The sequence below is a fragment of the Citrus clementina genome, unplaced genomic scaffold (assembly GCF_000493195.1).
Source record: "Citrus clementina cultivar Clemenules unplaced genomic scaffold, Citrus_clementina_v1.0 scaffold_2, whole genome shotgun sequence".
Classification (NCBI taxonomy): domain Eukaryota; kingdom Viridiplantae; phylum Streptophyta; class Magnoliopsida; order Sapindales; family Rutaceae; genus Citrus; species Citrus x clementina.
This window is the reverse complement of record NW_006262688.1, coordinates 7,069,803-7,094,360: the sequence shown is the minus strand read 5'-3', so window position 1 is coordinate 7,094,360 and position 24,558 is coordinate 7,069,803. Positions and strand designations below refer to the sequence as shown.

The 24,558-nt window shown below is 34.5% G+C and overlaps 4 protein-coding genes across 8 annotated transcripts; 3 read left to right on the top strand and 1 right to left on the bottom strand.

Moving 5' to 3' along the window:
• The first annotated feature begins 269 nt into the window (after positions 1-269).
• Positions 270-4,236, top strand: LOC18053063 (disease resistance protein RPP13). The gene is given in 2 exon segments (XM_024191047.1): positions 270-3,305; positions 3,912-4,236. Coding segments are annotated over 2 exon segments (2,730 nt in total). The 5' UTR covers positions 270-631; the 3' UTR covers positions 3,968-4,236.
• A 2,097-nt stretch (positions 4,237-6,333) lies between these two features.
• LOC18053062 (disease resistance protein RPP13) lies at positions 6,334-11,017 on the top strand. 2 transcript variants are annotated; one of them, XR_002907256.1, is made up of 3 exons: positions 6,334-9,161; positions 9,797-9,972; positions 10,194-11,017. XR_002907256.1 is itself a non-coding variant. In XM_006446097.2 (2 exons), the coding sequence occupies exon 1, from the start codon at positions 6,492-6,494 to the stop codon at positions 9,132-9,134; it is 2,643 nt and encodes an 880-aa protein (XP_006446160.1). In that variant the 5' UTR covers positions 6,334-6,491; the 3' UTR covers positions 9,135-9,161; positions 10,194-11,017. The 2 variants fall into 2 exon arrangements, 1 of the variants encoding a protein (XP_006446160.1); XM_006446097.2 differs by lacking the exon at positions 9,797-9,972.
• A 949-nt stretch (positions 11,018-11,966) lies between these two features.
• LOC112100848 (disease resistance protein RPP13-like) lies at positions 11,967-12,887 on the top strand. Its single transcript, XM_024190698.1, is given in 4 exon segments — positions 11,967-12,017; positions 12,115-12,189; positions 12,281-12,490; positions 12,492-12,887. Coding segments are annotated over 4 exon segments (732 nt in total).
• A 1,401-nt stretch (positions 12,888-14,288) lies between these two features.
• Positions 14,289-20,603, bottom strand: LOC18053061 (probable disease resistance protein At4g27220). 4 transcript variants are annotated; one of them, XM_024191279.1, is made up of 6 exons: positions 18,847-20,603; positions 17,597-18,693; positions 17,037-17,153; positions 15,973-16,413; positions 15,015-15,811; positions 14,289-14,862 (listed from the first exon to the last, which is right to left on the bottom strand). In XM_024191279.1, exons 1-5 carry the CDS (start codon positions 19,973-19,975, stop codon positions 15,020-15,022), a joined length of 3,576 nt encoding a protein of 1,191 aa, XP_024047047.1. In that variant the 5' UTR covers positions 19,976-20,603; the 3' UTR covers positions 14,289-14,862; positions 15,015-15,019. The 4 variants fall into 4 exon arrangements, with proteins under 4 accessions (XP_024047047.1, XP_024047048.1, XP_006446159.2 ...); XM_024191280.1 differs by having other exon boundaries at positions 17,597-17,931; XM_006446096.2 differs by having other exon boundaries at positions 17,597-20,603.
• Between the last annotated feature and the right edge of the window lie 3,955 nt (positions 20,604-24,558).

Sequence of the window (24,558 nt, the reverse complement as noted above, 5' to 3'; positions counted from 1 at the left end):
CTAATGTATAGTTATGATTTAACTATTTTGAGTTTTTAAATTGTAAACCACCAAATATATATGTATTGAAAAATGCTAACCTATAGTCGGACGAATTGTCTAAAATGTTGTAATGACTAAAATGCCATAACTTGGCACACGGACTTGCTAAGCATTATAGAAAAATGTAAGCCACTTTTTGTTCTTTTAAGTAGCAAATGAAACACCAATATATATATATATATTAAACAAAACCTTTCATAAAATACGAAATATTTTTATCTTTAAAAAAATTCAGGCAATTTGCTCAAGCTCTTTTCTGGTCTAAAAGTATTATATAATTCTTGGGTGGGGCATATGTATTTTGTCGGCAGGATGACTTTGATGAATAATGAAATGAGAGGGCAGTGTTGGTAATTTACAAACTTTTTCCGCGACGAAGCGTCAGCTTCCTTGTTTCTTCTCTCAAATCATACACCACAGGTCAAGCCGTCAAGGGGCATCTCCGCTCGGCCGCTGAGTGCGCATGACCAAAGACCAACAGTCAACGCGCCAGCATCTTATACCCGGCCACCTCCATGTTCTAGTAGCCACGGCATGAGCTTTCTTTACCCATCTGGGTCCAAATTCAAAGCAGTATTGTGAAGGAAGTATGGTTGATGCTGTAGTCTCATTTGTGGTGCAAAGGCTTGGGGATTATCTCATCCAAGAAGCCAAGACCTTAGGAGGAGTGAGGGATGAAGTGGAGTCGCTAAAAAAAGAACTCGAATGGATGCAATGCTTTGTAAAGGATGCAGAAGCCAAACAAGCTGGAAATGATTTGATACGCCAATGGGTATCTGACATCAGAGACATTGCTTACGATGCCGAGGATGTCTTAGATAAATATATGCTTAGTGTTACTCCCAAGAAAAGGCAACGACTCTTCGCTTATTCCATCAAGGAGTTAAATCTATTCAGCAAAGGCAAAGAAAAAGTCAGCCTGTACAGCATAGGCAAGGAGATTGAAACGCTCAACAAGAGACTCGGCGAGGTCTCCCGTAGGTGTGAATCATACGCCCTCCAAAATATAATCGACAAGAGCGAAGCAGAGAAACACGAGCTGCACATATTGAAGCAACTCAGACGAGTCAGCTCGTTTGATGTTGAAGAAAATCCGGTTGGCTTCGAGGATGATACTGACGTACTGTTGTCTAAACTTTTGGCGGGTGATGAGGCAAGGCGATTAGTGATTTCTATCTATGGTATGGGAGGTTTGGGCAAAACAACTCTTGCCAAAAAAATTTACCATAGCAGTGATGTCAAGAATAAATTCGAATGCTGTGCTTGGGTGTCTGTGTCCCAAGATTACCAATTTCAATATCTTCTCCTCAGGATTATAAAGTCCTTCAATATCATCAGCTCGGCGGAGGAGGGGGGCTTAGAGAATAAGAGTGAAGAAGATTTAGAGAGATGTCTCTACAAATCTTTGCAGGGAAAGACATACTTGATGGTTCTTGACGATGTATGGCGTAAAGTGGATTGGGAGAACCTAAGAAGAGCTTTCCCCGATAACAAGAATGGAAGCAGAGTAATTATCACAACCCGTAATAGAGAAGTAGCTGAGCGGTCAGATGAGAAGATTTATGTCCATAAACTTCGATTTCTAAGGGGAGATGAGAGTTGGCTTTTGTTCTGTGAGAAAGCCTTTCGTGGCACAAAATAGAGAAAAAGTCTGGAGAAGTTGGGAAGAGAGATGGTGGAAAAATGTGACGGCCTACCACTTGCCATAGTCGTATTGGGTGGACTTTTGTCTACAAAGACGCCGCAGGAGTGGCGGGTAGTGCGTGATCACATTTGGCGACATTTAAGGAACGATTCTGTACATATCTCTTATTTGTTAGATTTAAGTTTTAATGATTTGTCTCATCAATTGAAGTTGTGCTTTCTTTACTTGAGTCTTTTTCCAGAGGATTTTGAAATCAATGTGGAGAAACTAATCCGGTTATTTGTTGCTGAAGGTTTTGTACCGCAAAGTGAAGATCGAACAATGGAAGAAGTGGCTAAAGATAATTTTGATGAGCTGATTAACAGAAGCTTAATTCAAGCAGAAGAAAGATGTTGGGGGAGGGTTTCAACGTGTCGAATCCATGATCTTCTGCGTGATCTTGCCATTCAAAAAGCGAAAGAGCTGAACTTTATTCACATTTGTGATGAAGCTAAAAATCCAACTCCTTCCTCAGTCCAATCATCATGTCGCCGTCAAGCTATTTATTCAGAGACTCCAAGTTTTTTCTGGCTGCATCACAGCAATTCACTCTCACGTTCCCTTTTGTTCTTCAACGAAAACGTGACATTGTTTGAAGAGCGAGACTTAGCACCACTGTTCAAAAGATTTTTGTTGCTGAGAGTACTTGAAATTGGGGAATCAGGATATTTTAGCAGAATGTTGTTCGACAATCACTTACCTAACAAAAAGTTAGGAAAGTTGATTCACCTGAAGTATTTGGGAATAAGGGGTACAACTTTCATAAGGGATTTTCCATCTTCGATTTTCAATTTGCAGGGACTACAGACTCTCGACTTGTCCCGTTGTATTGTACAGCTACCACCTGAAACTAATATGATGCGAGAGTTGAGACACTTAATTGGAAAATTCATAGGGACTCTACCGATAGAAAATTTGACTAATCTTCAGACTCTGAAGTATGTACGGTGTAAAAGCTGGATCAGAGTTAACACTGCTAAGTTGGTGAACCTTCGAGAGCTGCATATTGTAGGCGGCGATGGGCAATCGATGGGAGAAATGGAGTTCAGTTTTGAATCTATCGCAAAACTCAAAAACCTTCAGTTCTTATCGGTTAACCTCTCGGATGGTACTGTAGTACTGCCGCAGTCTTCTAATGCTTTCGCGTCACTGCAGCCACTCTCTCACTGTCAACGCCTTGTAGATTTGAGATTAACCGGGAGGATGAAGACGTTACCAAAAGATATGCATGTCCTTTTGCCAAATCTTGAATGTCTGTCGCTAAAAGTTGTACTTCCCGAAGAAAATCCAATGCCTGCATTAGAGATGCTGTCGAACCTCACGATTCTTGACTTGAATTTCTACAGGGATTCCGGGGATCCTTACCATGAAAAGAAACTGAGCTGCAGGGCAGAGGGTTTTCCTCTGCTTGAAATTCTGCTACTTGATGCAGTAGAAGTTGGAATAGTGGAGTGGCAAGTAGAGGAACGAGCTATGCCTATGCTTAGAGGCTTGAAGATCCCATCAGACATCCCAAATTTAAATATTCCAGAAAGATTGAGATCAATACCTCTCCCAGCTGTATGGGAATTCGATGAAAGTAAGTATGCTTATGATTTGTGGCTGTTGCTGCACCACCCTCTGATCTGATCTTCGAAATACCTGCTTGTTTCAACTATGGTTATTTTTTAAAACTTTCTTTTTATTGTTGCCAGTTGGACAGTGAATTTATAGGTGCATGTAACTTTTACTTCATTTTCAGCTGTAGTTGGATTTTATTAGATAATCAGTTAGCATGATTTTCTTTATTTTGAATGGTAGGCAATGGCATTAATTCATAATACTAGTGTTTTTTCCCTTACTATTATCCTATTATTAAGAGACGATGATGTATTTTGAGGGATAATGTCAGTAGACTATAGATAGCGGTTCATTTGATTATGAGCAAACTTCCCTGAGTGGTTTTTGTTAGATGGAAATATAAATGTTTAATTTGTTCGATTCTAACTATATACGTATCACAATGTCTCCTTTGGTTGAAGAGAAAAACAGAATGTGACGTTAGATTACCATGTTATAATAGAAAATACTCATTTTGAATAAGCAAAAGAACAAACAATTGTTTAAATGGACAATTGGGGATGGTAAATCGGTTTCATTTCAGCATACTAGTTACTTATCTAAACTTATTATTGATACCTTTCAGGTTTCCTCTTCGGTGGCAGATTCTTTGGGGTCTACAATAGCAGAGATTATATGTGATTTAGGACCTCATTTTTACAGGTTTGCAGCCTGAGCGACATGTATCTGTTATGGATCATAATATATCAAGTTGAGGCTCTTAGATGAAAGGAATGCGAGGAATATTGTACCGTGTAATATCTTTTTTTTTTTTAGCTTACTTACTTAAATCTGATAACATTCTTCCATCTGATTATAGTTAGCCTCAAAAGTGTGATTATTCTTGTAATTATCTGCATTCTTTTACTTGTATATAAGTGAAGCGAATATGATATGAACCTCATTAAAACTGAGGCTTAACAAATTTTCTATTTAAAGTTTTATTGTTTCACCTTTAGCGTCAATTTCCTACCTTTTCCAACTCATTTTGCCCAAATTGCGGCTACCGTACTGGATATCATTCTTCCTAAGTGTAATGTTATGGACTGTCTCATTTGGAAGCCATCGAAATGGAGTTATCTGTTTCTCACGGATAGTTACAAGTTCTGAAATTCCCGCCGTAAGTCCTGCGTATACTAAAAAGTTGTTCCATGACCAAGAAAGAGACGAAAACCGCCTAGATGTTCACCTAAATGATCTCTGAAAATCGCTCCACAGGCAGGATCACCCAGGTTTCCTTTAGACAATCCTTCGGAGTTAGCCTTAACCCATCCATCAAGAGGAGTCCGCAAAAACCATATTGGAACATGAGAGTGGATTACAATATTGTAATGGAACATGCTCTGTTCTGGAATAGGCAGAGGAGTAAAACATTTTTGATAGAAATACGAAAGGCTCAATGAAATGCTTTAAAAATAATTCTCGATCAAAAAGTCAGTATTGACAATACTGGTGGGAGAGCAGTGATTCATCTAAAATTTTGTTTGACGCATTTCATCGAACACTTTTCTAATTTCGTCAAACACCATTTTACTCAACTCACATTAACATTCATAATAAATTAATGAAAAGTTCATCATTAATTATCCACAGCCTATGCCAAAAACAAGATTCCTTATTTTTATCTTTTTTTTTTTAATAATTATAGTTAGAAAAACTTCCTTCACGCTTTTATTAGGTGAGTTTGAACTCCAATATCATCCGAAGAGATTTTATCAATTAAATTAACTAACAATTGCAATCATTTTCTTTACTGTCTATGCTCATCTTGTTAAATTAATTACAGTAAAAAATGTTAATAACAGATAATGTAACCTGTCCTAAACTTTTAGTTTAAAATATTCTTCCTAAAAGAGCTGCTAAATAACACAATGAATCCTCACAACTACATATATCTTGTCAATTTCGGTTAATCTTTTAGATATCTAAATAATACATAGCATGATTCCTAATTATTTAATTTATTTAAAAAAAAAAGAAGTACAAATTCAATGTGATTGAATAAATAAATGAGCAGGGAGATGGGAAACTCTACGTTGATTAATGAAATCCTTTTAACTGTTGAGCAGATGAAACTATTACTTTTTATACTTCTAAAATTAACACAATTTATTATCTTCCCAAAACTTGGCAACTCCTCACGGAGAAATATAATTATAGGCAGCTGATAAGTTACATTATCATTAACATATAGCAACCCAAAATCAGTCACTAATTTAAGAATAGGTAGTTGTGGAACACTTGGGAAACTATGAGTTGGTAAATTTAAATTTGTTATAAATTATTAATAATGTTACTCCGCAATACTTTTATTTATATAAGTTTAGTAGAAGTTTGTCATTTGGGTAGGTTTGAATTTTGATAAGACCCATTATTTTTTATTATAAAATAAATATTCGGCAAGTAGGTTTTCTTTATGGATCCTTCCTCGTTGCCAAGTTTGTCATTTTCCCACATGCTTCTTTCGGATTGAATTGAAGGAAAGTTCTTCACTTGTCTGTTTGTCAAGATTATTTGATGACGAATTTTCCAGCTGGTTTCTTGCAAGTTGCAGAAACAGTTCATAGCAATTTATTGAATTTTTTTTTTAAGTCAAGAAAGGTGTAACTCTAGTGATAAGGAACGATCTTTTTAAAACTTTAAGTCCTTTACTGAAAATTTTTTATATTTATATTTTCGATCCAGTTATCATCCAAAATTAGATAGTAACCCTCTTAATTTTCAATAATACTCTGTTGAAATTTGGAATGTTAATTTTGTGTGAGAGTATCTACCTCGAATATATATTAATAATATAAACGGGTTAAAATTATTTTAATGGGTATGGATTTAAAAGGTACGTAGATCCATTATTGATGTAACTTATGCTGATTTGTTTTTTTGTAAGATTGTGATAGGCACTGTTTCACTTATTCAAGAACATTAAAAATAAATACAATAAAACTTTAGTATTAACTCTTTTAATATGTTCATAATAATAAAAATATTAACCTATTATATAACAAAAGTGTGATTCAACTAAATTGAACAAGAAAAAAAGGGGAATTATCTTTAGCAACTAGAAGTCAAACTTGTAACAAGAGCTTTCTTCTTGAACGCTTAATCCTGAAAACAAAGAATCCTTGCTTCATCATCTGGCTTTCTATCTCACACACCAAGGCCACCAATGGTTGATGCAGTAGTCTCATTTGTGGTGCAAAGGCTTGGTGATTATCTCATTCAAGAAGCCGCCTTCTTAGGAGAAGTAAGAACTGAAGTTCGGTCGCTTAAGAAAGAACTGGAATGGATGCTCTGTTTCATAAAGGATGCCGAAGACAAACAAGTTGATGATCCCATGATCCGTCAGTGGGTGTCTGATATCAGAGACGTTGCTCATGATATTGAAGACGTCTTAGATAACTTCACGCTTAGGGTAGGCGATTCAGCTGCGATCGATGATCGGAAAAGAAAGCCAAGTTTCCTTGGTAAAATGAAGATCTGTTCGTGTGTACTCAATCAAGGAAAAGAAAAGATCGATTTGTATAACATTGGCAAGGAGATTGAAGAGCTCAGGAAGCGAGTCAGTGACATTTCTCGTAGACGTGAATCATATCGTCTCGAAAGTGCTACTAATTACTATCTTGAAGCAAAGGGTCGTGATGTTTCTCGAAGAGTGACAGAACTAAGAAGAGCAACCTCGTTTTCAATTGAGGGAAACGTTGTTGGCTTTGATGATGATGTTTCCAAATTGTTGGCCAAGCTTTTAAGCAAAGAACCACGCCGTTTTGTAATCTCAGTCTATGGAATGGGTGGTTTGGGCAAAACAACTCTTGCACGAAAGATTTACCACAATAATGATGTTAAGAATAAATTTGATCGTTGCGCTTGGGTTTCCGTGTCTCAAGATTATGATACTAAAGATCTTCTCCTGAGAATTATAAGATCTTTCAAGATCAATGTTCTGACAAGGGAGTTGGAGGAGATGAGAGAAGAAGATTTGGAGCGGTATCTTCATAATTATTTGCAAGGAAAGTCATATTTGGTAGTTGTTGATGATGTATGGCAGAAAGAAACTTGGGAGAGCCTCAAAAGAGCCTTTCCAGACAACAAAAATGGCAGTCGAGTAATTATCACTACTCGAATTAAGGAGGTTGCTGAGCGTTCAGACGAGAATGCATACGCCCATAAGCTTCGATTTCTAAGGCCGGATGAGAGCTGGGAGCTGTTCTGCGAGAAGGCCTTTCGGAAGTCAAATGGCAGCGAAGGATTGGAGAAATTGGGAAGAGAGATGGTGGAAAAATGCCGCGGCCTACCACTTGCTATAGTCGTTCTGGGAGGTCTCTTGTCCATGAAGAAGCCACAGGAGTGGCGTAGAGTTCGTGATCATCTTTGGCAACATTTAAAGAATGACTGCATCCATATATCCTCTTTGTTAAATTTAAGTTTTAGAAACCTGTCTCATGAATTGAAGCTATGCTTTCTGTATCTTGGTCTTTTTCCAGAGGATTTTGAAATTAATGTGCAAACTCTAATCCGACTTTTGGTGGCCGAGGGTTTTATACAGCAGGATACAGATCGATCCATGGAAGAAGTGGCTGAGGAAAACTTGGATGAGTTGATCAACAGAAGCTTGATTCAAATCGATAAAAGATGTTGGGGAAGGATTGCAACATGTCGAGTCCATGATCTTTTGCGGGATCTTGCAATTGAACAGGCAAAAAAGATAAAGTTTATTCACATCTGCAAGGATGCCCCAAATTTGATATCATCGTCATGCCGTCGTCAAGCTGTTCATTTTCGAATTATAGGGGACTGGGGCCTAGGACATTGTAATCCACGCTCAAGCTCCCTTTTGCTCTTCAACCAACGGTGGGATCCATCACTCCCTCTAACTTATACCTTAGGACCCTTGTCTTCAAGATTCACCTTATTGAGAGTGCTGAATTTCGAGGGCGTTGTAAGTAATGTCCTCTGCTCTGTAGGCGGGTGCTACAACTTACCTGAAGAGATAGTGAAGTTGGTTAACTTGAAGTATTTGAGATTAACAAACGCTCATATAGATGTCATTCCTTCATGCATTGCCAAGCTGCAGAGGCTTCAAACTCTTGATATATCTGGTAATATGGCTTTTATGGAGTTACCGAGAGAAATTTGTGAGTTAAAAGAGTTGAGACATCTAATTGGAAATTTTACGGGTACTTTGAATATAGAAAATTTGTCTAATCTTCAGACTCTGAAGTATGTAGAACGTGGAAGCTGGGCTGAAATTAATCCTGAAAAGTTGGTAAATCTTCGAGATTTGCGCATTATATCGAAGTATCAAGAAGAGGAGTTCTCATTCAAGTCGATTGCTTATCTGAAAAACCTTCAATTATTATCTATTAGACTTTCCGATGATACTTGTTTTGATTCATTGCAGCCACTTTCTGATTGTTCATATCTCATAGATTTGAGATTAAGTGGTAAGATTGAGAAATTGCCAGAAGACCTACATGAAGTCTGGCCTAATCTCGAATGCCTTTCATTGAAGAAATCTCATCTCAAGGAAGACCCAATGCCTAAGTTAGAGAAGTTGCCGAACCTCACGATCCTTGACTTAGGCCTCAAGAGCTACTGTGGAAAGAAAATGATATGTACTACGAAGGGTTTTCACCTGCTTGAAATTCTACAACTTATTGATTTGAATGATCTAGCGCAATGGCAAGTAGGAGATGGAGCCATGCCTATGTTAAGAGGTTTGAGGGTCACCAATGCCTACAGACTGAAAATTCCAGAAAGATTGAAATCCATTCCTCTCCCAACCGAATGGGAATGCGATGAGAATTGGTAGCAAAAAAATACTTAAAGAGGCTTAGAGGTGTGTGCTTGACAATCATCTTAATTTTGATGTCATTTTATTTCCTTTACTCATCTGTTGTTAGTTTGAGATCATTCAAATGCAAGTTCTGGTCTTGTCATTGATCATATCACTTTTAATTCATTCTTCATAGAAAGAATCTTATCTTTCCTTGTTAGTCTTTTCCTCCTAATATGTTGTCTTCTCCGCAATTAAAGAACATAGGTGTTTGATGGAAATACAAAACTGTTTAATGACATGTCTCAAACAGAATTCTGAAGGAATCACTGCTCTGTCACCCGTGTTTGGGAATTCTAACTTTCAGCCGAGGTGTGTCTTTGAATCATTTCGTCAAACAATTGTGCGTCCATCAAACACTAATTTGATCTTCTGCTTACTGCAAAATCGAGTATTTTCCATTACAATATTGTAGTCAACTCTCACGTTCTCTCTTGCTTTTCAAATAAGTGCTGTTATTTATCCCTCACTTGAGATATCTCACGAAAGCCTTGTCATGTAATTACAAATTTACAATTAGGAGTGGGCAACCTCAAGTACCTAACCCCATGTTTTCGAAAGCTTTCTCTGCTATCTGACTATGCTGTTGTTAGATATGTTCGTTGATTTTTTTGTGTTGTGATGTGGATTCTTTTCAGACACAAAGTCTCTAAGAATTTAGATCTGGAAAGTTATAGACTATGGATCGATCTCTTCAAGGGATTTGTCACTACATTAATTAGCCAATAAAGCCTAACCAGTGGCGAAGGGTGCGTTGACAGAGCCGATGTATATCCCAGAGGGAACTATGTTCTGTACACTATTAGCAGTGGAGGTACACTCTTTAGGGGAATGTCTTGGCACAGATTTCCTCCACGTTCATTACTATGACTTAAAGGGTTTATTATCTGAGTGTGCATTGCAATAATTTTTTTTTTAATAAAGAAATATAAATAGATGTCTATTTGAAACTTATATTATACTGTTATTGTACTTATTTAACCAATTTTCAGTATTTTTGAGCCACTCCTGATTACAACTACACTTACATGCCAGGTCATGGTGGCTACTTCATCAAACCTGAGGCAAGTAGGGAGCAACTATGAACAAAACAAACTCACTAATGAGTAATGGACAATTCACAAAGCAAGTTACAAAAATCATAAGTACATTTTGTCTTCAAAGTTTGACGATTGTATTGTATTACCGTGTTACGACTGATTGACTCCTGGGAATCAGTCGTAAAAGTGTAAATACCAGGTACTTAAAAAGTCCCAAATAACTGGGTCTTGCCCATATTGGTGTATCTTTTAAGAAAGTTATGCAGGATTAGCTTAAAAATATTAGCACACTGGGGTTAGCGTAATTTAAGTGGATCTAGTACAGAGCTATCAGTTAGAAGTTTGCAAGGGAAGAACTGCACATCTAACTCATTGTTTGCGACTTTCATGAGGAAAACAGAGTGAAAATCTGTTTCAATGTGTTTCATTCGCGAATGAAATTTGATTTCTTTTGGTAATGATCTCAGCACAGTCATGGGCCATTGCCTCGCACTCTGACTCAGCACTGGTTTTAACATCACTTGTTGCTTCTTTGAGCTTCAAGAAATCAAGTCTTTCGCCCAAGTAAATGCTCCCACTACAATTCTGCAAAATGTGGCATTCCAGAAAGGATTTCCTTCATGTATATACTTTGACAGCTTCTGTGTATTACTTAGAAGGGTTGGCATTCCATTGTAGGTTCCCATTTCTACTTTCTCAAGCAGGTCAGCAAAGGTGCTTTACTTGAGAAAGAGGAGTTGATTGCTGCTTCTTGTTACTTCTATCCCAAGTAATTCAAACCTTTCATTTCCTTTATAGCAATGTCTTTTCCAATATAAAGATGGCTTCCTTGATCTCTGCTATGTTATAGCCAATAGATAGTATGAAAATTGTGTTTACCTATTTTTTGAAAAATAAAAATAACAGTTAGTACAGTTAGGTATTTAGAGTGTTTTGGGTCATTCTTGATTGCAACCACACTGCATGCCAAGTCGTATTGGCTATTTCAACGAACTTGTGATTTATGAGTAATGGAAAATTGACGAAGCGAGTTACATACTGGCATGTTTGTTCAAAAATCACAGTGGTGTTAGCTACATATTTGATTATTTTGAGTGATAAATTTTGCTGTGCAATCAGCAGCTAGTAGTTATATGATATTAAGGATGGTTTGATCTTTCAAGGGAAAAACAAAATGTGGGTTTTGCCAAAACTCAAAGGGAAAATTATAAAGTGAAGAAATTGTAATTATAACAAATTGGAACCCACTATGTACTACCAAAATTAACGGCCTAGCTAACAATAACAGAGGGTAAAGTTAAAATGAAATTGAAAGTAAAAAAGCACACAAGCAGAAAGATTTCAAAACTCATTAGATCAGAATTAAGGGTAAGCTTGTCATATCAGGTTTCTTGACATTCTCCCTCAGCTGGTGGAGGAATTGATATGAGTCTTTCTGGAATTCTCGACTCCAAGTCTTCCGGAATCCTCAATCCCCGGAGACTAGGCATAGCTCCTTCCTCTACTTGCTTCTCCTCTAATTCATCCACAAGAAGTTGTAGAATTTCAAGCCGAGGAAAACCTTTTGCTGTGCAGATGAGTCTGTTTCCGGAGTAAGAATCATAGTGCAAGTCAAGAATCACCAGGTTCGACATCTTCTCCAACGCAGGCATTGGATCATCATCAAAATTTGAGTTTTCCAATGACAAATATTCGAGATTCGGCAAGATGATATGCATGTCTTCTGGTAATTTCTCAATCTTCCCGCGCAGTCTCAAATCCGCAGGGCATGGACAATCAGAGAGTGGTTGCAATAAAGCAAATGAACACTCACCTGACTGTTTAATTGATAATATTTGAAGGCTTTTTAATTTGGCAATAGAGTTGAAAGTGAACATTACCTTTTCTCTTGTCCACGCTTTTTGCTCTATGTGCAGCTCTCGAAGATTGATCGGTTTATCAGATCTAAGCTGATTCCAGCTTTCAACCTCCGCGTACTTAAGAGTTCGAAGGTTAGTCAAATTTTCTACGGCAAATACCCTCTGAAATCTCCAATCAAATGTTGTTGGCTTTGATGATGATGTTTCCAAATTGTTGGACAAGCTTTTAAGCAAAGAACCACGCCGTCTTGTAATCTCAGTCTATGGAATGGGTGGTTTGGGCAAAACAAGTCTTGCTCGAAAGCTTTACCAAAATAATGATGTTAAGAATAAATTTGATCGTCGCGCTTGGGTTTCCGTGTCTCAAGATTATGACACTAAAGATCTTCTCTTAAGAATTATAAGATCTTTGAAGATCAATGTTCTGAAAAGTGAGTAAGAAGATGAGAGAAGAAGATTTGGAGCGGTATCTTTACAATTATTTGCAAGGAAAGTCATTTTTGGTAGTTGTTGATAATATATGGCAGAACGAAACTTGGGAGAGCCTTAAAAGAGTCTTTCCGGACAACAAAAATGGCAGTCGAGTAATTATCACTACTCGAATTAAGGAGGTTGCTGAGCGTTCAGACGAGAATGCATATGCCCATAAGCTTCGATTTCTAAGGCCGGATGAGAGCTGGGAGCTGTTCTGCAAGAAGGCCTTTCGGAACTCAAATGGCAGCGAAGGATTGGAGAAATTGGGAAGAGAGATGGTGGAAAAATGCCGCGGCCTACCACTAGCTATAGTCGTTCTGGGAGGTCTCTTGTCCATGAAGAAGCCACATCACTAACTTTTAGATTCTGATTTTGAGAATTAATTTTATTTTTTAATATAATTTCATAAATATCTTTATAATTATTACTTAAACCCGAAATTATCTTTATTTAAATTGGAAATAAAATCAATATTTTAATAATTTTTTTATTATAATTAACACACATTTTTCGTTTACCCTATTTCTTCATATTTTGTGTTTTATCAAAACTTCTCTAGTGCAACAAAGTAAGATCCAATATGTATTCCATCACCATATTCAATAACAGTAAGTGATTCATCACCATTTTCATGCATATTCAATGTAATTTTTATTATAATATTTGTTGTTTGTCTTATTTGGGTTTGTTTATATATAAACAATTCTATGCCAATGTAATTTTTATTATAATACTGTACATGCACATTTTTATATGTATAAGTAAATTTCATCCTACATTATGTATATTTTAGTCATTTATTTTCTTACAGCAGTTTAACAATAAGATTTACCAAACACTCATAACTGCTTTTAAAATTCACAGTACTTTTAAAAATAAAATTTATCAAACACTTAACTGATTCTCTTCACAGCTGATTATTTCTACAATACAGCTAACAACAATTATTTTAAAAGCTGCAGCATTACCAAACTGGCCCTTAAAACCAAACACCACCAAAGAGATGGTAAAGTTGATTAACTTGGAAGTATTTTAGATTAACCAATGCTCATATCGATGGGATTCCTTCATTCATTGCCAAGCTGCAGAGACTTCAAACTCTGGAAATAGATTTTTTTTTAAAAAAAAAAAAGGTTTAAAACGCTATAAGCCAAATGGGCTAGCTTGGCTTTGAACGCTTGTGTATTATATTTAAATAATTTGAATAAAATTTTTAAAATATTAAATTATTAGATAAATTTTAATAATTATGTTTTAAAATGTTGTTAACTTTGATCTTATAACTACTGATTTGCCGAGTACTACAATAATTGTATTTTTTTTTCTTTCGACCGCTGTTATAGCTGACACCTTAATATCGATCGTGCCCTCGATTGAAAAACAAAATTTGAATAAAAAACCAACCAATTCCCACGTGTATCTACACAAACATTTCTTCTGTTAGATTATTGTTGTATCATTTATTTCTTCCAACTTACCACAATTGCTATGTCCATAAATATTTTGTAAAGAAAAAAAAAAAAAAAACACACAATTGTAATCTGCTTTTACAACAACGACAATAATGAGTCCCTGAATCCTGAACAATATGATAAATCTGAAGTTGATGGTTTAGTGATTGAATTTAGGGATGATGAGATTGGTTAAAATATATTTCGTAAAAAGTGTTGAAAACTCTTAAACAGGATTGCAGAAATAAGAAAAGCCAAAAACAGAACAATTTATCAACATCGAAGCAAAAGACCCTCCCACCAACACCTTCTCACTTTTGATGGAAAAGACACGGGCCGCATATAATTATAATTGTTGGGTAAACATCCAACCACCTTGGCTATATGTGTTTATTGAGCCAGCTCCCATAGGTTTTAAAGATACAAGCCAAAAAGAAAAAAAAACAAAACTAATTTAAACAGAACAGAAGAACATAAGAGTGCATCGGCTATATCAATTATAAAATATGATGTAAACCCAAAATAAAACAGTGTGTATTGGAGCAACTAAACAATTAGAAGGCCAATGCACCATTCTTCAAAGGCTGCTCAACTTGAAGATTTCTGATAGAACACTTGAAGAGAGAATACCAGCAAGACTCCAAAGAACGTACTTTTACATCTGGAAGACATCAAGCTATTACAATCTTCGTCACTTTGTAAAAACGATTTCTACAATAAGACATCACAAGCCAGAAGCCTATACAATTTACAGTTCAAGCAGACATCACAATCTTAATCACAATACTAATGTCATACAAATTGCACAAAAATAAAAATGGTCTGATTCCAGATGCTGCACAAAAGGTTGGCCTGAATCTTCATTACAAGTTTGGACTTTCTGTGAAACAAAGGGCAAAATAAAATGAAAGTGAGAGCAGGAAGACAAGTTTTCATATAAATTGCTTCTATCGTAAGCAGTTAATGCTTAAATAAAAATATAACTCCTTCGATTCTCTATAAGCTACAATCAATAATTCGCTGAATACGTACCAATGTCATTTCAGATGGAGCTGTTGGATGGTTGTATTAAGGTCACTCTTCCACATCCCATAATTTTTATCATCCCAGCGCAGCTGCACTTTGCTTAACTTGGGTGTGCTTATTTCTCCTTGAGAGAAAATCTTCATATTGGGGCATTTATCCACAATGAATACTTGCAAAGATGGGAATTTGAACGTGCGATTGCCAGAGTAGAAGCTTGTGAGACTTGTTAAACGTTCATGCCACAAGACCTTCAAATTGCTAAAAATAATTTCATCTTTTGCTGCATCTCCCCCGTCTACAACTATTTCAGTTATCTTATTGCATTGACTTATTCTCATTTCTTTTAGTTTCACCAGACTCTTAGCAGTTGAAATTGTAACTACGTTGATCAATTTATCACAATTCCATACCACCAAGTTTGTTAGATTCTGAAATGATGTTGAGGATGGCACTAGATTAATCAAATTTTCACAACGACATACCTCTAGGATAACCAAATTGTCCATATTGGAGGACACTTGTTCCAAAATGTGCTTCAGATCACAACGCTTGTTTACTTCTCTTATGATTGCTGTCGACCCATTTTCGACCTTTTCATTTGATACCACATCATATTCCGCTCCTCTTACTTTGAGTATTTTCATGGTGTGAAATCTCTGAAGGAAATCAAGTGAGAAAATAATAGTCGACTCATCTAAAACAACTTCAAGACATTTAAGTTTGCAAAAGAAGTCTTCTGGAAACTCCCATATTGTTGGAATGTTCTTTGCTTCAACTCTCAAAACTTCCAAATTGGGGAATACCTGGGTGACAAATCAAGGAAAAAGAAAGGGACAATGGAGTCAATGTATTAACCGATGAAATTCTCAATTCTTCATGCTCTAAGTTCTATGACCCTAGAGAGATACTTTCAAATAGTTGTAGAATTGAACAATTAATATTAGAAGTTTTAATTTGTAAGTACCTTTTCTGTCAAGTCATGAGTAGTGCTTTTATAATCCATCATGAATTCAGGACATCCCTTTATCTCTAACTGTTCCAACGATGGAAATTCAATATGCTCATCTCCTGCGCAGAACCTTGTGAGCTTTCCAAGATCCTCCATGTTTAGAATTTTTAACTGAGGGAACATGACCCTATTATCCTTCCTTTCTTTTTCTCTCAAATCTTGGTCCACAACTATGATCTCATCCAAGACAGGACATCCACATATGAAAAGTTGTTGGAGTCGAACAAAGCTGCTAACTGTAGAAGATTGAAGTAGACATCTTAAATTCCTACAGTTGTATACAGTCAAGTGCGTTAAATTCTGAATACCACAAGATGCGGCTGCAACTTTGTTTTGCCAAATCCTCTCAACATTTATATTATACAGCTCCATGGTCTCCAAGTTTGGTACCACAATCTGCACAAATTAACTTCTTGTTAGAGTTTTCTTTTATATAAATTTAACATGTAATCATTTCTCCATTTGCTGACTGAAAAATCTTAGAAGCTAAGAATCTATCTCTCTCAGCTAATCGAGCATTGGGTTTTCCACATTATTCTATCCTAATTAGAGGAAATAAATTAATAATTAAATTACTACCTTGAATCAATTCATTAGTCAAATTTAATTCAAACTGAATCTCTAATATGTAACTTTCATTGAAAAAATTAAAATATGGAGTTATCACGTTCTTAAGGCGCATATTAAAGAAAATGGCAATTTGTCATTGTGATTTCAAATCAATTTATTAGTCATTTTTTTAAAATAATTACATCATATTTAGTATTTACTAACAGATTTTATATAACAAAACAACAACAACAGCAATAAAATTCAAGTAGTGCGTCTGCAGAACATTTTCTTTTCTATGCGAATGCACTTGTGCCACCTACAATAATTGAGATGAAAAATTTGGAATAATTAAGGAATATGATTATTTATTACTCTAGCCTATATTTGCTAATAAACAAGAATATAACAGTGAAGGACAAATTAAATCATATAGGATAACTAGGATCATTGGGTTATCAATAACAGACCTGCTCAGTGAAAAGTCTATTTGAGACATTAATACCATCCTCCAAAATAGTTTCATTCGACCGCATACTAGCTGTTGAGTTTTCCTCTCTCTGTTGTGATGTAGAAGGCGCCATCTTCTTTAGAGCATAAGTTAGTTAGTTTCAAAAAGAATGAATTAAATGGATTAAACTAGAAAAGACTCAGCTGTTTCCATACTATCAATGTCACTTCATTATAATTCTGGGATCAGTCTTCTCTTACATGCAATAGCATAAGTTTGTAACTATACTCCAATCTAAATTATCAATATTTCTTGTCCATGGCCTTCGAAATCATTAGGAGTTACTATATGTCCAATTATTATGGAGTTGTACATGTATTTACAAAGTCTTTTTCAGGTGTGGAAAAGATTCTGTTAAAACACTGTGAAGCCTTTTACAATGCTAAAAAAGTTTGGACAATTGATTATGAATTTTTTATGGCTTCTATATTTGACAAATTCAAGAATATTTTTCACATCCAATTTGTGTTATTGAAATACTAATGAAATATGATTCAGCTTGTGTTAGAAAGATCATACCTCTGACTCTCTCAGATTGGGGGCGTAACAATTTTGGACAGAGAGATGCTTCAGTTGTGAAGAACCCACTTTGAGTAATTCATCAAAAAAATTCTTGAAATCTTGCAATCCAGATAAACAAAGAACTTCAATTCCCTGCAGTTGCACGATAAGCCCATCCTTGAAGCAAATCTTGGTATTCAGCTGGAGTCTGAATTCTCTGCAACTTTCAGGCAATACATCTACTTCCAGCCAGTCACGCCAGTGCCACTCATCTCCAACACATATTTTGTACCTTTCCAGCTTCTCAAAGAACAAGCCTCTTGGTAGAGTGTTGACGTCTTTGATTTGTAATTCTAAAGAGGTCAAGTTAGGCAAATGCTTCAACTCATCTAGGCTTGCATTGTTGAGCCCTTCCACCTCCCATTTATTAAAACTATCACCTATGTATAGTTCTTCTAAATGGGATAATTTTGATAAGACATTTGGTGGAATAACTTTTAGTTCAGAATAAGTTCTCAAATCAAGCAACCTTAGTTGAGTCAATTCACCTATTTCTACAGGCAACTGCTCAATATTAGAACCTTTTAGGGAAAGGATTTCTACTGTCTTCAAATCTCCTATAACACTTATATCTTCCAAATTGCAGTAACATAGACACAATATTCTAAGGTTCTTTAGGAGACCAAGTGATGAAGGAAGTGAAAATAGATGCATGCAATTAGTCAAGACTAAAACTCTAACTTTTATCATCCTCGTGAAAAGATTGTCTGGAATCATTAACTTTGAATATTTATCAGCACTTATTGAGAAAAGTTCCAGTAGAGGACAATCCAATACTTCAGGAAGCTTATTAGTCTTGACCCCATGTAAGATGATTGAAGAGCTAAGTTTTATTTCACTATCATCTAACCATTCCCATCGATTAACCAGCTCATCCGTCAACCTAAGCACATTTAGATCTCTAGATGCAATTGCTATGGCGACATCACGAACAACATCATGCATAGAAAAATGATTTTCATCTTTGCATACATGGTCCAGCAACAGACAAGAAGCTTTGAGTTTATCGACCCACATATGTACTCGACATTTTGCTTCTTCCATATTATTGATGCCTTCAAATAAACCCAATCCCATACCATACATTAACAATTCATCAACGGATGCTATGTAGGTATATGCTATTAACAAAAAGATTTTCTTGAGCTCCTCCTCTTGTAAGTGATTGTAACTCAATTCTATGGCTGAAAATACAGTTGGAAATGTACCTTCAAAGTTTCTTGCCTGTTGCAGAGCATCCATCCATTCAAATAATCTCTTGTTTCTTAATGCACTTGCTACCATTACAATGAGAAGAGGTAAACCTGCACAAGTTTTTGCCACATCCCTTGCTACAATATTGAATTCACTAACATGAATATCATCACCTGCAATCTTCGCAAATAGGCTCCAAGCTTCTTCTTCGTTTAAAGCCTCAACAAAGAAATTTGGTTGAGAACCCATCCCTGACAATACGTCCAGACTTCTTGTAGTCAATAATACCTTACATCCTCTGTGATAATCTCCAAGTGGAATTCCAACTGCCGCCAAATCAAGCCTGTCCCAAATGTTGTCCAAAATTATAAGAATCGTCTTCTCTTGCATCAGTCGATGATGTAGCCTATCTGCCCTTCCTGATAGGGACTCCTCGTGAAAAATCACACCAAGCCCATCCGCAGTTCGTTCTTGAATCATCCTTATGTCCGGAAACGGAGACAGCTCGGCAAAAACCACCTGATCAAAGAGTCTGTCATTCATGGCTACCCTAGCAACTTCTTTGGCTAGCGTCGTCTTCCCGATACCAGCCATTCCATAAATTCCGAGCATGTTGACATCAGGACTTTTTAAAGCAGTAACTATACCATCCAAAGTGGACGCTCTAGATCCAAAGGCCTCGTAGCCTGTACGAGAAATAAGCCACGTGTCCTCTGGAATGGTGCGGTAACAAATTCTGTCAAAACTCGCTGCAGCTTCCCGGAGTTGCAAAAGAATATTCAGCTTCCTCTTTGCTTCCTTGCTGAGCCGACGGCGAGTCTTCAAATTTGGACTCATCCCCTTAAAACATCCCTTATTTGCCTCATTTTCATCCTTTACAAACATTTCAGCCTCAGCAATGAACTCGTCCACTGTCGCAAGCCACTCCTCAACGATGCGTACGATCTGCGCATCGTTTCTTTCAGCCTCCTCGATCCTGTGTCGCACAACGAGTCTGACATCCCTCAGCCTCTGAACCTCCTCCATGAGATTCTCAAAGGTGCTAGTGTAGTTACGGTTACTCCCACAACAAAATTGGCGTTCTGTCAAAGGAGCCAAGCACTTTGCAACTTGTAAAACAAAAGCAACTACAGAATCCACCATCTTCAATCCTTTTTTTTTCTCTGCCTCTCCCTTTATATTTTTTCTTATTTCTCTGAAAAGTATCTAAATGTGAAGCGAACCAAATGAAAACAGAACAGAGACAGCCACGGAGCAATTGATTAGTTAGGCAGCAAAATAATTGATCTAACACAAGTGACGACGGCGGCAGCCCAAAGGATTCTTACGATGAAGTGATGAAAAGAAGGAAGAAGAGGAAGGATTTCTTGACTGAGTAAAAAGACAAGTACAGATACGAAACAAAACAGAGACAACAACACGAAAACCAGATAGGGAGCGGAACAAAAATAAATCACAAAGACAGTAGATTACAACAAAGCAGAAGCCTAGTGTTGCTGAGATCAGAAGATTGAAAAAAGAAAAGTGTCTCTTGATCCGGTGAAAATTCAAAAGAGTAGATGGCAAAAGGGAGCAAACCTGAATAAGAAAACAACAGTGAATTGTATTTGAGAATTGAGATCAAAGGCCGACGAAAATAAAGGGAGCGTATGTTGATTGAGAGTGAACGCAAAGACCGGATGGCAAAAGTTAAAAATGATTTCAACAGGGGAGGAGGGGCTGAAGAATAGAGGATAAAAATGAGAAGGTGCTAAAAATTTTCAAGCGAATCTACAGACAGAAAATTGAAAATGGTATTTGGCCACTACCGACAAAAATTAAGCTTATTTGAACCTCTCCAATCGAAAATTGAGGATCGCTGTTTAATAAATTTAAAATATAAAAAATTTAAACTCTATCTATACAATATTATTTTATGACACATGACATAAAGTTGTTAAAAATTAAAAAGGACTTAGATAATTAAAAATCCTAACCAACCGATAAATATCATTAGAAGTTTAGAACAGAAATGATAGCACTGTAGAATGAAAAGTATTATGGTTTTGTGTGCTACAATATTATTGTAGAATAGTATTTTAATTTTGTCTTGATGATATTCAAATATCAGTATTGTTTTAGGATGTATTTGACATATTATATTGTATTTTATTATATTAATTATATTATTTTATGGTGTATTGCATAAGGATGTATTACATTAATTGTACGTTTACAAATCAGTAACTGGAATGGATTGGATTCGAATCAAGAATGAAAATAAAAATAAATTATTTATTTGAGCTGTGGGAATCAAAATTGGAATGAGATTCATTTTAATTTATATGTTTACTTTGTCTTAGGATCGGAATGAACTATCATATTTATTAAAATACCCTTTATTAATTATTGTCAATTGGTGGTAGTAATAATAATAATAATAATAATAATAATAATAATGACATTAATAATAAAAATAATAATGTCATTATTATTATTATTATTATTATAAGTAGTTATTATTATTATGAAATAATTTTATTATTATTTATGAAGATATTATTTTATTATTATTTATGAAAATATTATATAGTTAAAATTAATAATAATTATTATAATAATAATAAGTTCTTATTATTTATTAAAATATTTTTATAGTTACAATTTATTAATTTATTTTTATTATTATTATTAATTTCATTATTTTTAATTTTTAATTTTTAATTATTTTTTAAATCAAGGATAAAATGGTATTAAGAAATTTAGTTTGGGATAAAAAAGTTATTTCTGAGACTGGAGTTCCAATTCCCAAAGCCCCTCGGGAGTCAGAACTCTCATAATGATTCTTAAATTTATGGGCCCAACACTATTTTGATTCCGATTCTAAGCTTTAATTTTGCAAGTAAACGTGTCATTGATTCTGATTATAGCATTCTCATTGCCACTGCTGGTAAGTAAACACATTATGCAATGTTATATTTGTTATAGTATGGACTAGATTATAAAAAATAATATTATTTTATATTAATCTTAAAATCAAATTAATATCATTTAAATTTATTAATATTTTATGGTTTTATTAATAATTTTTGAAATTAAGTATTATACAATTATATATATGAGTGTGTGTGTACGCGAGCACGCGCAAAATCCACCATGATAGTGGGGGAAAGGCTGTTAGGTGGCACCTCTAATTATGATATAGATCATCAAATGACAAATATTAATGGAGGGGGTATAAACCTAAACATCCAAATCTGGTGTGTTTATTTCCTAAATTAGAGAATCAAAATACAAAATTAGAATTAAACTCATATTTACTTGTTGAAATAAAGAGAGGAATGAGATTCATTTTGATGGATCCCACACCAAATTGAGATTTAGGAATGAGAGTCTCATTTCTGAAATATCCACTTAAATTGCATTATTATAGTTTTATCCTCTTTTTAAATAATCATAAATTACAAAATACAAAAAATAATTGAAAATCACACCAACCAAAATCCAAATCTCGCTGCGCAATACTAAAATCATGTTGTTGATCATCACACAGCACCGTGGTGTCTTTCACTTGTTGATTTGAAGATGAAGAATAGACGGAGATGAAGAAGAAACGATAAGGAAGAGGAAAAAAGCAAAACAGGAAAAAAAAAAAAAACAAAAACAAAAACAAAACAAAACAAAACAAAACAAATAAGAAGAAGAAATAATGAAAAATAAGAGAAAAAGAAAAAAGAGTTTGAAGATGAAGAATGAACGGAGAAGAAGAAGAAACAATAAAGAAGAGAAAAATAAAAAATAAAAACAAACGAAAAAAGAAAAGAAGAAACAAAGAAGAAGAAGAAGTAACGAAGAAATTGAAAAAAGAAGAGGAGGAGAAGAAAGAAAAAGAAATCAAAAGAGAGATAAAATAATTATTATTATAAAAAAGACAAAAGAGAGAACATAATTATTATTATTATTATTGTAATTATTAATCTATTATTATTATTGTAATTATTAATCTATTATTATTAACAATAATTTTCTTGAATAATAATAATCATGATCATTATAATAAATAATAAAAATAATGGTAATAATAAACTAAGGGCATTTGAGTAATTTAAAATAATTTATTCCGATTTCAAAATAAAATAAACACATTAATAGAAATACAAGTCATTTTAATTCTAATAGTAAACAATTTATTGTGATTCTCATTTCACATTTCAGTTCTAGTTCATTTTGATTTTAGTCTATTCTGATTTCATCCATTTCTAATTACCGATCCGTAAACGCACCATAACAGAAATATAAAGTGCATAAAAAATCACAGAACAAAAATCAAAAGCAAACTAGTAAATAGTAAATGAGAAGAAAAACTAACTCCTAACATGAGAGACCCCATGCGCATTTAGATGAATGATATCAAACAAACCAGCAGGCAAACCCCAAGGCAAAAAATGTTGACAACCAGATAAAAACAAGCCCAATTAGCCATTAAATTAAATAATTGCATTTAAAATGTAAACAATATTTTAATGCAATACACTCAATCTTATTTTTATACATTTTTATTGTATCAGTTATTTTTTAATGTAGTGTAACAAAATTAAAAATTGTAGCCAAATATAAATGAGTCGAAAAATAATATTTTAATATAATATAGGGGGTTTCCCTCTACAGTAATCAACATATACTATTTATCCCCCTACTATTTTTATAATGAACAAAAACTCCACCAAAGTTTACAATATTACTCTTATTTTTAACTACTCTTTTATTTGTATTTATTATAAATTAAATAAATCACATGAATAGAAACTAAATAAAAAATTAAGTATTAAAAATAAGAAATATATGTTTTGATATGAGTAAAAAAATTAATAATAAAATTTTTTTCTTGTAATTATTTATTTTGTGAACATTTTCTTATAATAAACATAGTGTAATATTTTAAAATTAAGTGTAAAAAGTATAGGCAAAATATTTTATTATTTATCTTATAATAAAATTTTATTTGTCATTTAAGTTTTCTTATAATATTTTTTATTATTTTATAATAATTTTCTTATATATTTATTATTAGAAAATTTTCACAAAATAAATAAGTACAAGAAAAAAAAATTATTATTAATATTTTTACTCATATCAAAATATTTTTACTCAGAAAATTATTTTGATGCGAGGGAGTAGGACCACTCTTTTAAGTCTTTGTCGGTCAGTCAACTATAAAGATAAAATAACCACTTGGGCTTAACAACTATAAAGATAAAATAACCACTTGGGCTAAGCCCAAGTGGCTAGAGTCACTCCCTCACAAATGTGAGGGAAGTGGTTTGAGCCTCCGCAAACGCATTGTAGGGGTTTAATTTAAACGTCCTTTCTTGGAGCCCTAGAGCTTGAGTGAAGACAGTCTTTCTCCTAGGTTGGGAGTTGACGTCCCTCAAATATTTGAGAGGGTTATAAATCTGAGCGGTGCCATATCAGCATTGATGTCAACAGGTCTCAGTATATACATATGATTATACATATCAGTTATACTCTCATGTAATATGAGTTATAATTTGAGCAATAGTCTCATGTCATCAAAAAAAAACTATAAAGACAAAATTATTAAGTGTGAAGGACCCGTATGATTTATATTTTTATTTAGGCCGTAGCCGCTGAACCTATTTTTTTTTAATGTTTATTAATCTGGGTTTATTTTTAATTATTTTTAATATACGTAACCCTTTAAATACCATCAATGAAAAAAATATTAG

Excerpts from the sequence above, each read along its gene's own strand:
- LOC18053062 (XM_006446097.2), top strand. The coding sequence starts at position 6,492 with ATGGTTGATGCAGTAGTCTCATTTGTGGTGCAAAGGCTTGGTGATTAT.
- LOC18053061 (XM_006446096.2), bottom strand. The coding sequence starts at position 19,975 with ATGGTGGATTCTGTAGTTGCTTTTGTTTTACAAGTTGCAAAGTGCTTG. Across the intron at positions 17,154-17,596 it reads CCAATCTGAGAGAGTCAGAG|AAGATGGCGCCTTCTACATC; the intron begins GTATGATCTTTC and ends TATGCTCTAAAG. Across the intron at positions 15,812-15,972 it reads CTCATGACTTGACAGAAAAG|GTATTCCCCAATTTGGAAGT; the intron begins GTACTTACAAAT and ends TTTGTCACCCAG.